The sequence below is a fragment of the Mus caroli genome, chromosome 14, assembly GCF_900094665.2.
Source record: "Mus caroli chromosome 14, CAROLI_EIJ_v1.1, whole genome shotgun sequence".
NCBI classification, from domain to species: domain Eukaryota; kingdom Metazoa; phylum Chordata; class Mammalia; order Rodentia; family Muridae; genus Mus; species Mus caroli.
The window spans coordinates 21,484,943-21,497,337 of NC_034583.1; the positions used below are offsets into that span (position 1 = coordinate 21,484,943).

The 12,395-nt window shown below is 41.9% G+C and overlaps 1 protein-coding gene across 2 annotated transcripts in view; it reads right to left on the minus strand.

The window, feature by feature from the left end:
- Cacna2d3 (calcium voltage-gated channel auxiliary subunit alpha2delta 3) overlaps positions 1–12,395 on the minus strand; it is an 810,117-nt gene that overhangs the window by 255,920 nt on the left and 541,802 nt on the right. For both annotated transcript variants that reach the window (XM_021181598.1, XM_029469011.1), the window contains exon 13: positions 8,986–9,119. In XM_021181598.1, coding sequence (XP_021037257.1) covers positions 8,986–9,119 — 134 coding nt within the window. The remainder of the gene's footprint in view (positions 1–8,985; positions 9,120–12,395) is intronic.

Sequence of the window (12,395 nt, forward strand, 5' to 3'; positions counted from 1 at the left end):
ACTGGAAAGAGAGGCCCATTGGACTTGCAAACTTTATATGCCCCAATATAGGGGAATGCCAGGGCCAAAAGAATGGGAATGGGTGGGTAGGGAAGCGGGGGGCGCTATGGGGGACTTTTGGGATAGTATTGGAAATGTAATTGAGGAAAATATGTAATAAAAATATTAAAAAAAAAAAGAAACTTACAAATAAAATATTGTGAGGTTTCTATAAAAAAAAAAAAAAAAAAAGAAAGGCGAGACAGTATAGGAGAGCAGATGCGCTTGTCAGGGTTGGAATCACACAGGGCCTAGCTGATCTGGGATTTGCTGGCAGTTAGGTAGAAGAACTGAGGTTTAGATACACCAAGTCATTCAGATCCAGGCATTTGCTCTTGTTCACACCTCTCTGTTAAGGAATTCACAGCCCTAGCTGATCTGTTTCTATAACAGGGTCTTTTCTGAGCCTTACTTGGTGGAATAAATTCCAAGCAGCCTGGGCTACAGAGATGTGCTCAGAAATGTAAACCCACACACATAAACACCAAATTAATGCCTATAGTGTTTGAATTGTGATAGCATAATATATAAAGCCAGGGCTTGGAGACCAGGTTTTACTGGATTGCTGGTGAGGTGGGTATAAGTTGGGATGTTGGGGGGATGGGAGGACTGGTCTGGAGAGAAGAGGAAAATACAACAAAGGTTTGAGAAAAAAACATAGAGGCAGAACAGCTTTAGACACAGCCAATAGGGGGGCTGCTGCTCTTGATAGCTTCCTATCCTGAGTAGGTAGGTCTGATCCTTAAAGCAGTGTTTCTAATACATTATAACAGATTCTATACATTCTGGGGATCCTAGAACCCTATAGGCGGTACTTCTGAGAGATGACACAAACACAGAGTTGACTTTTGGTTATCTCTAGTAATTAAGGAAAATACAAAAAAATTTGAATAATAACTTTACCTGCTTGGCTTTCTAGTAGAGACAGATATAATTTCCATAGTTGTATTTACTAATGGAACTCATCTAATACCTTGCTGTAAACATAAGGAGACAGTGCATAGCTCAGGAGCTGTATGGATGATTCTGCGGTTAAGAGCACTGGCTGCTCTTGCAGAAGACCTGAGTTTGATTCCCAGCTTGCAACTGTCTTGTGATACCATCTCCAAGGGATATAATTTCCTCTTCTGACCTCTATGGGTACCAGATATACATAAGTGTTAGGCAATCATTCATAAATATAAAAATAAATAAATATGTCTTGAAAATGATAGCCCAAAGCAGAGGATTCAACACTGCCATTATTAGAAGGGGTCACACAATCACTTCAAACACCACTTGGTCTCTGCAGTGCTGAGACAAGGTAAAACAGTGCTTCCGTGCCTCCCTTAGTATTCTGAAGATAGCTAGGGCATGGGGGTTTCATGTTCTCAATACTACAAAATCAAATCACAGTGGCTATGCATGTATGTGTTTGTAAATAAAGAGTCCACAGAAACATATGAGTAGATTATGATTCCCACAACTTTAAAATGGGGTACCATGATGAATAATAGCACACACATATATGATAATGACTTGGGCAACGTCATTGTTTTGGATTTCTAGAGACAAATTTCTCTGCCTGACTCTAGGACTTCTCAGCCCTTTTTCCTATACCACATTTCATTCTGGTTTGACTTCTTCCTATTGGGTGAGATTCAGGCCATTTCATCCTTGGGTGGAGCTGTGATTCAAACAGGCCTGTCTACAAAAGGTTGTTTTAGATGCTGGAAGAAAAAGGACCATAAGGATAATGAAAGTCTGTGGATAGAAGAAGCTGTCACTGTCAGAATCCAGAGTCAGTATAAGTATTATGGCAAAAGGAGTCAAGAAGCAAATCAAAAATAACAAGACTGATCCTTGAATGCAGCCATACCTCAGGAAAGAACTGCAAAGACATGGCTCTAAGAACCAACATTTTCCATGTCCTTTGAGATGGAAATTGACATGACATCAGAGTGTTGAATGACTCCATTCTGCAGGTAACCAGGGCTTAATGGTCTCATCCATTTCTGTCTAGCAGAGACAGAGGCTGGCCTTTCACTATCAACAGGTGCAACTTATAGAACCCCAAACTCATAAACAACAATAAACCCATGAAAGCCAAAAGGCTCATTCATTTTCAGCACTAAGCTTTTCTGGCATTGACTATCACCCATATAGAGTTTATATCCTTTCTCAAGTTAAGTTTATACAGTTGACGCATTGTTTTATAACATCAGCTTCAAGGGAAAAACAAACCAGGCTCTGAAACACAAACAAACAAAATCCCAACAATGTTAACAACAAAAAGGATTTAAAAGAGGAATCTAGTACTAAATAAAGGAGGATGATATTTGGGCGGTTATAAGTGATTCCCTAACTCAGGAACACACACCAGCATCTACTGCAAAAAAGCCCCATATATATAATAATTATAGTAGTAATCTGTTTTGATGGAAATAAAGTACTGTAATATTTATTGCCTGTGCCAGAGTTCTAATGACTGTGGGGCCAGAAGTGAAGTGTCACAGCATGCTCCACATGTTTTTACCACGGTTTCTAAAGGCTCTGGAGGCTATTAAATTTAATGAACCCATCTGCTCTGAAATAGAGGTCCCAACATAATCAGCTTCCTCCATGCCAAGCAATGCAGATGGCAATCTATGTACCACGACTCAGCAGGATGCTTCTCCTTACGTGTGTCTCTCTGTCCCAATGATCACAACTTCTTTGATATGCCCTGGTTTCTTGGGAAAATACTGTAAATTCCATTTTCAACCTCCGACAACTTTCTTATGATGGCTTTGACACCCCCTGAGTAATTGTTTCTAGGCAGTAAGAAGTTGTAGCTTAAAGCAATCACCCAAATGACTCCTCAATGGCCGAGGTGCTATTCCTAGATGGGAAACTGAAACAAATGTGCAATTGATCAAACCCAAGGCATTTTCTGCAAGTTGGACTTAGTGGGGGGTGAGGAGGAGGGATACAGGTCTAATTTGCCAATGCAAGTAAATAGGTTTGGAGTTCCTGCAGATTGCCTACTGAATTGCATTGCCAGCAAATGGGAGAGACTGGAGGCAGGGGGAGGGGGCTGGGTAATGAATTCTCATTATTTTAGATGGTCACATTCCCACTGTTTTTGAAAGATTTCTTTGCTTTCCTTCTGTGTGTTGCCAAGCTCTGTGCAAACTCCCCTGGTGGGGGTTATCAGGCTGTGGATGCTTCCTGGGTTTGATGTTGCCTCTGCCCTACATGGCAAGTTGGGTAGCTTTCCTGAGCTGATTAAGACTCAACTGCAAAGCACAAGTGATTGCTTACGAAATGGAACAAATTCCACTCATAATGATATTTCGCTCTGCACCTCCAAGATAATGGCTGTGCATGACTCGTGTGAAGATGAGAAGCCGGTGAATTCCAGAATTCTGGTGTTTGCTGTTTTGCCAATTAATACATGAGATCTTATTAGATTAAACATAATTAATGTTGTTAACATTCATTCATTTATTTGGTCTTCATCGGGAAAGCAAATTGAATGGAGCAGCTATGGCAGACATTGAATATTTAATCAGACCGTTAGCAAAAAGCCAGGAGGACGAGTCATGAAAAGAGCTTTGCCGTTCTTATACTAGAGTCAGGCTTGGTAAATACAACCAATGGCCTTAAGTGCTAGAATCCAAAGCGAGGCTCTGTTAATGGTTCGGCACTTCCCTGACCATGTCTGGACTTAGGATATCATGAGTCTACCTGTAAGGAATAAGAAAAGAGGGAAATTCATGCACAGGTTGTTGTGAACCATTCTGCCAACTGTTAAGTCAATTACATAATTATCTTTGTTAAAGCTGGGTTCAGTTACAAGCCTGGTGGGTCAAGCGACCAGAATTCCTTTCCCCTTAACTGCTAAAGTCAGGTAATTAGGGAGAAAGAAGATCTAAGATCATTTTAAAGAAACCTGAGAGATCAAGTGCTCAGATTTTCTAGATAATTAACAAATGCCAACTTCCTGTGGCCCTGGTGGAAATAATATAAAAACAACAGAGGCATGGGTTTTCTGCTTCCAGAGTGAAAACCCCTCTCACATCAGAGCATAATGAAAGGGACCAGGACGGTGGAAGCACATGGAGAGAGAATAGCTATAGAAGAATGAGCACAGCCTCCTTAGTCTGAAAGTGTGTAGCAAAAGACATGGCTGGATTTCCTCCTGGCAGTATCTTCTCCTGTCAAACAAGAACACCGAACCTGAGCAGCTGCTGTAGTTGGCAGCATTCTGAACTGGTCCCCAAGACTTCTGCTTCTAACATATACATCCCTGTAAAATCCCTGGCCCTTGAGAATGTACAGGAAAGGATAGAATTACCACAATCAGATCACTAAACTATTGCCTTCGAGTTCATGTAAAGGAGGCTAGCCTGGTGCACCTAACCTAATGGGAGAAGCCATTAAGGGAAGGTTGAGCAGGAAAGAGAAATTCTGCTGCTCTGGAAGTGAGTAAGCTTGTGTAACTGTGGCAATGTGGCAAGGAACAGCAGGTAACCTCTGGGTGTGGTCTCAAGACAGCAAGAAAACAGGACCCCAGTCCTACAGCTGCAAGCAAAGGAATTCTGCTTAAAACGTGACAACTGACCCATCCCGGGAAATAACTCTGAGCTATAGCACAATCATCAATTAGCTGTGGTCTTGTGTACTCCAGAATAGAGGGTCACCCATAGGAACCTCAAGACTGTGCACTGTACAGTTGTAAACAGTTAAATGTGTAGCTATTTTGACTTGGCCATGGGGAACTAACATAGATATCTGATGCTCAGCTGTAGAAGTAAAGAAAGAAGGAAGGATGAAGGGAAGGCAGGAAGAGAAGGAGATTGAGAGAGAATAGGTAACAGACCCATCCTGCAGAGTATTTAACCCTTAGAGCCAATTGGAGAAGGTAGGATTCATTTCCATCTTATAAGTGAAATTGGTTAGGGGGCAGAGCTAATGTAGACTTAAACACATATGTGTATAACACCCAGGCTGCCATTTTAACACCACATTGTTAGTTCAAGATCTAAGTTAGACTTTTCACATGTGTAAACATATTTAAAAGTTTTATGACAACAACCCCACTGGACTTTACACACATTAAGAAGGGGTTGTTTTGCCTATCACTGTGGTAAGTGCTCATTACTGCAAACTGAGTTACTAACATAAGGCCAACGCTGACACTGGATTGTCCTGGATGGATAAGTTGGGGCAAAGTGTCACTCAACAGATCATAGTCTATCACTGTTGTATGTTGTTCTGAGTTGCAAACTGTCCCAGGTTCAATCAACAAGAGAACCTTAATACTAACTATATACTTCTGATACAATCATGTTGTTGTTTTTAGTATTTTCTTATTTTCTGATATAAAATACGTATTGAGAAGAGAAAGGCACCTTAACTACCCAAGCCTTGGAATCAGCAACTTCTCTTAGGAATCCTGTTTCATTTTCCTGGGAGAGAATCTGGCTCCTGGAGGAGTTCATTGCTATGTAGTTTCCAGTGAGTCTAGACTCTCAGTGAACATAGTTGGAATTGCATCCTGCAGCTTTTGACTCAGTCTAACCCCATAGGCACCTGCCTTGCCTGAAGTGTTTCCATGTGTTCACTTCCAACATCCTCCCAAAATAGCCTAACAATTGCTTACTGCTACATATTATGCCAAGAAAATTCAAATGTGTTTCACTCTTATCCCTAGATTATAAGATAGTATTAAACATTTTATTCAAAAATTTAATAATAAATGGCTACCATATCAAAGATTAATTTGAAAGGCTAGTTATGTTTTCTTTTCCCCGTTTAATGGGTAAATTTGCTATTTAATGAAGGTAGAGTTCTTTTTCCTTTCAACTTGTTGGCACTCGGTTTAAGTTTTCTTCATTTTACTCCTATAATTTTCACATATAAATAAATAAATAAATAAATAAATAAATAAATAAATAAATAAATGCAATATAATTTTTTGTTTGTTTGGCTTAGATTTTTTGTTTTATATTTGAGCTGGCCAGATGGCTCAGCATGAAAATGTATTATTTCCAAGCATGATGGCCCAAGTTTGGTCCTCAGGACCCACATGCTAATATGGAAAGAACCAACTCCTGCAAGTTGTCCTCTGACCTCCACACATGTTCAATGTTACATGTACCCCTAAACACACACACACACACATACACACAAATGTAACATTTTTTAAAAGTCAAATCTAGGTCAAGGATACAGCTTAATAGGTAAAGTGCAAGAAGACCCGAGTTCAATTTGCTAGAAACCACACAAACCACACAGAACAGTGCATGTCTGCAACCCAAGTGCCTATACAATAGATGGGGCAGAAAAAGGAAAATCCCTGGACTTACAGGCTTGCTGGGTAGGAGTATGTGGAGGCAAAGGACAAAGGACCCACACTCAAATAAGCTGAAAGGGTCAAGACTGCACTTGATGTTCCAACTTGTTTTCTGAGCTCCTCCACGTGTGTGTTATGGCATGTACGTACTTACACTCTCTCTATCTTTGTCTCTCTGTCTCTTTTCTCCCTGTCTCTCTCTCTGTTGTTTTCTCTGTCTCTCGTGTGTGTGTGTGTGTGTTTCCTTCTGTCACCCACATACATCCACACAGAATACAGACATGCAAAGATACACAAAACAGAAATCAAAACTATGTAAAAAGGGATGTGTCTGGCATTTCCTACAGTTAACCAATTCTGTGGACTTCTGGTTTTCCTTGGCTATGTGCATTTCTGTTTGCACAAGCACATCTTCTCATGCAGTGTCTGTCCCACACAGCATGTCACCTGGAAGACTCACTCTCGTATTCTGCTGACTTTCCTTAGCAGTATCTCTTGCTTCTGCATAAACATCCTATGCCGAGCAGCAGAGACCACCCTCACGCTCACTGCTAATCGTCTATGACTCACACAATCAATCTTTACATGTTTGGGGAGTTAGACGATTTCCAACATGTGGAAATCACACACAGTTCTAATGAACAAATGTCTCCATGGGCTTCTCTCTTGGTGGAGAGTTATCTTCAAGGATAATTGCAAATATAACTTCTGGAGCAAAAGGCAAATGAACAGCACCTCCTCCTGCATAGAAACTGCCTCATTCTGCATTTGTATAGTGATCTATGAAGTCCTACCTTGCTGGCAACCTCATCGGGACAGTGCATGGCTAAGCTTCCAGTTCAAACACTCTGCTGTTGAAAAATGGCATCTCATTATAGTTTAATTTGCCTTTTCTTACTATGGGTAAAGGTGTGTATTTTCCCATATTAAACTCCATTTTATTATATTTGAGGCTCACCTATGTCGTCTGCTATTTCTTTTGGAGGGGAGAAGTTTCCTCAGTCTTTTGAAATGTTTTATTACATTATTTATTTGTTTATTTTTGTGTGTGAGCATGGGGTCACTTGCCAGGGTGCCAAGAGTGAAGGTCAGAGGATAAGCCATGATGGTCAGTTCTTTTTACCTTGTGGATCCTGGGCATCAAAGTCAGGCCATCATGTTTGATGGCAAGAGCCTTTACCTGCCGAGAAAACTTTCTCTGTCTTTTTAATTTATGGCCTTGCTCTGCTAAGATGAGAGCATACACTAAGTGCCCATGTATCATCAGACTGTTTATTGACCTCTCTGACCTATTAATCTGTTCAGGTTCAAGTGTAATATGCTTATCTTTAGATTCTTGTCCTATATTTTTACACAAGGAATGAAAACAACTAGTCGACCCGGATGTCTGGCGTTTGCATGACAAACTGGAGTGCTTTGGTTCTGTAGCGCCAGCTAGACACCTGCTTCTCCTTTCCTCTTAGTTCTTCTGTCTCACTTAACCACAAGAAAGAAGAAATGGCACCATGATTGCTGTACTCATTGTCACTATTATAAATGTGATGTCAGCTCAAATGGCACCTTAGCAATTTTGTGTCTACAGTTCAGAACTGAACCAAGATCCAGCTCCCAAACTGACAAAAGGCCAGTGGCACCAGCAACCAAGAAGTGCTTCCAGCCCCACACCCTCATCTCCGGGTGACTCTCCCTGAGGTTCTACATTCCTTCTAAGTCAGAGCATTACGTGAAGGCTGGGGTGGGGTGAACTGTTGTGGTGAGCTGGATGTGTCAGGATGTCCCCAGTTTGGCTCTCATGTGTTGTTATTGTCCTATGTGCATCTGCCGCTGCCAGAAATATAGCAACAAGAAGAACAGGAGAGCCCAGAGAGAGGAAAGTAGGCCCAAGACAGCCATGGAGACAACTACAGAATGCAGCTGTGTCTGTGCATTTGTGATTAATGAGATGCAAATCTCCAGAACGCTGATGGCTGAACAGTCCTCCGAGAACATTTACAATCAATAAATGAAACACGCCACTCCCATCAGACTCAGTATCACTGTGAAAAATCACACTAAAGTTACACAAAAACACAGCCGTGGAAGGATTACTAGGTGACTGGCAAAGTCCCTCACATGAGAATCCAACTTTTCAGGAGCTCATGACCAGAGTTCACATGACCATGCTTACAGAACTCCCATATAAGCACTTTTTTTTTTTTTTGGCCTGTCTATGGAAGGGAAATGTAATTCCATCTGCTATGGTGGGCCCCATTTGTTATTAGAGTGAGATTCAGTCACATCTTCATTGGAGACCTAATGATCCATCAGGAGGATTGGGCCTCATACATGGCAGGGGCCGAATCCATCAGCATGCTTTTCATCACTGTATCATGCAGGAATGTGATCATATGTGGGCTATCAGGAAACCACAAACAAAAAGGAAATGTGGCTGACATTTTCAGAGGAGCAGGTCCTATCCATGGTCATCTTCAATACGACCTTTGCCTGCTGCGATGAACAATAGAAATTGTACCTACAATCTTGGACAGTGTCACTCAAGCTCATAACTGATGGGGAATGATATGAAACCCTTGCCCTGAAGCATAAGGACAAACCCAGCCTCTCCCACAGGATCCCCATAGACTCACAGTGCTGTCGATGTACGCTTCGGTCCACACCACATCATGCTCCTGGTCAATGACTTTGGGTCGGCTGAGCACATGGAGGTATTCCATGACATTTTCCTGCACATCAGCCAAGGTGGAGATCTGGGTGAAAAATCCTGCCAAAAGAAGGACAAGGCTTAAAAACTCGCAGGGAGCATACATCAAGGAACACACATTGGCCAGAGCCCAAATTTCCTGCTTTGTCGTTGTGAAGTGTTGGATCTTGTCCCTCCCTCTTGAAGGGAGCTTTATCTTCACAGACAAGAGTATAGTCACCAAAAGGAATAGAACTTAAATTAACCCTCATAGTAACAGTTGACTAATTCTAGTAAAAAAAAACAAGGCTAGGTCCCAGGCTTTATTATGGACCTGGGAATCATAGTTCTCACTTCAGGCATTATACAGTCTTTTTCTGTCCCAGTTTAGTGAACATATTTCCAAGGAGAAAACTATAAATCAGAAAATTAAAAGAGATGCCATTATTATAGTATTAATATTAGTATTCATTAATTTACTAAAAAGTGCCAAAATGTTTGCTAACTACTTTCTTCTTTGATTTGTCTTCTTTTGTTTTTTGAGATAAGCTTATTATTGTTTGCTGTGGCTCTCTGTTTGGCTTTGAATTTTTTTCAAAGTAATTTTCATGCTTCAGCCTCCTGGGTGTTGAACTAGGATGGCTCTCCTTTATTCTTAATATACACAGGAGGACTATAATTGTATAACAATAACTTGACTGAAGTGTACTAAAGACTTATGTGTTTGCCCATGTTCTACCAGCACTGAGTGCAAGTTACAGGAAAGAGCACAGGCTGTGGGGTTTCTTGCTTTCACTTGTTCCTTCTATGTCTCTTGGTTTGTATCCATTACTTCCAGTGTATATAAGGTTTTGCCTTGTGTATACTTAAGGCTAACATTGTAGATCCTAATTTGTTGTGATGTCAAACTGACAGCCATGGTTTTCATGAAAAGAAAATGTTCTAAGCAATCAATAATTCTACAGGCAAAGTTGCCTGTTTGACCTGGAGTTAAGGGCATTGATGTGTTCCTCCTCAACTTGTGGTCTGTTGAGCTTTGTTGTACTGTAGGAGGGTTATAAGGGAAGCGAGCACTGGGCACAGGCTTGGCTTCCCTGGAGGAATCCATTTGCTCAAATTTGTGTGGAAAGCTTTCTTAGTGGGATGAACAGGATGGGCAAGACACTATTCCGGACTATGAAGAGAAGAGGAAAGAAGCACAAAACAGCACAGTCACTACTAAGCTAAGACATAAAGGGGTAGCTGATCACGTCTGGCTACCCTGAGCCAGGGTTTCTGGAGCTGAACACTGAAGGATAAGGAGGAAATTAGTGGGGGGGGGGCAGACAATTGCAGAGTGTGTCTGACAAAGTCAAGGGTACGAGGGAAGCATCTAGATTACGAGAATCAGGCCCCTTCTGGGAAGTAAAGATGGCTCAGAATGGCCCCAATTAAAGAGTTCAACAGAGAACAGAAATGTCTCAAGGAGATGGGCCCAGCAGAACATGGGCAAGAGTTGAGACCTTGTCCCATAGCAGGTGGTTATGGAAGGACTTTAAGCAGGAGGACATAGAAGGTGATGCTGCTGCTTCTTGTCACTAAGTAAGGATCCATTCCTATTTACCAAATGAATCAGAGATGGCTTAAAGGAACTCTAAAGCCAGATTTGTTGCAGGATGTACACAGAAATTACTGACTTTCCTTGGGTCTAAACCAAGCACTCAGTAGGGAAACCCAGCCCTTCTACTGTTCAGGAAGGGCTGGACCCACCAAGAACATTTCCACACAAAAGCCAGCTGGTTTGAATTTGGTGTGCCAGTCCCAAACAGGTTGGGACCATGTGGCTTCTGGGGTCCTGATGACAGCTCTGCACAGTGCTAATTAGCATGCATTATCACTCCTACCTGCCCCACCCTCCTGGCCATGACTAGAGCAGTGAAACAGGGCCCCAAAGGAGGAACAGGCATGCCTGTTATAGTTTGAGATCCCAGAACAGGACCTGTGAGTTCTCTTGGAGGTCTGGGCCCCACTTGGGGAGATCCATTGGTATATGGCTTCTAGGTGGTCCAGCGGAGAGGCATAGCAGGCAAGAAATGTTTTATACGGGGACTGTTAAAGGACAAGGAGAATGCCTTACCCAACAGGAGTCATCACTCCCAGCCTGGAGGCTATAGTTCACTTTAGAAGAAGGACAATATGCAATATCTCTGCTAGTAGCTAATCCTTGGATTCTAAGGCACATAATAAGCTAAGGAGGGGTATCACCATGTTGGTCAGTTGGGTGGGTCTGAGTCTGGATGGGGATACTTTGATGAGTGTTTTTACTGTGGATCTGTTCCTGTGAAGATAGCCTCTCTTAGAAGAGTTCTTGATTGCCTCTATTTCTACATCTAATCCTCAAAGCAAATGCTGAAGCTCTCTGACTTAGGTTTTCCAAAACAGCCAAGAAAAAAAAAAAAAAAAGGATATGGATCTTTGAGAAAGAATGAAGCACACAGCTCATCAGCTTCCAGTGTGAGAGAGGAGGGGTAGGAGGGGTGTCCACCATACATTTGCAAAGGAGTGAGCTGAGAAATGACTCTCACTCAGTCCAAATGTTAGAAAGCTCACTTACCCAGAGCTTCAAACCTGGGTAAGCCAGTTAACTAATAGCTCTTGTGGATGAACATGGGAATCCAGGGTGAACTATGAAAAGCTACTGCTTGGCTTTCCTCTCCAATCACCATTGGCCTTTCCCCAATAGCATCCTGCCCAGCTAGGTTGGAGCAGAATCATCATCCTAGATACCCATCTCCACCCCCTGCTCTACCCCTGGTCCCATAACTAACTCACTAGCATGTGTTCTGGGCCAGTCTCTAAAACACACTTAAAACTAATGTGCTTTCCTTTAAAACTTTGACCCTGCTCCAAGATTCCATGATGTGCAAGGAAAAGTCCACCTGCAGCTTCCCTGTGACTTCCCTAATCTGAACGTATAAAATATATTATCATCTATCTAACCAAAGCACTAAAGTAGCATCCACATAAAGTTAGAACAAGATCTGAATGCCTTACTCTGACCTCCAAGACCCTTTCTCCATCAGCCCTCACATATCTACCCGGAAACCCCTTTGCACACTGTTGTTAGATGTTAACCCTTTTCCTGCTCTTCTACACTGAGCTGGCCCTGATCCTTCTGACTTGGCCTGCCTAGGACCTTTCACTTCCTTCTCAGTTCCCATTTTATCTACTTTTCCAAGATGGATCAGATGGATCCATTTTTTATTACCCATGGCTTGGTTGGGGAAATCTCTCCCTGACAAACTGACCCATCTGAACTTGCTTTCTCTCTCGGTATCTTGTTTCGGGGTCTTTTTTTTTTTTTTTTTTGTGTTTGTC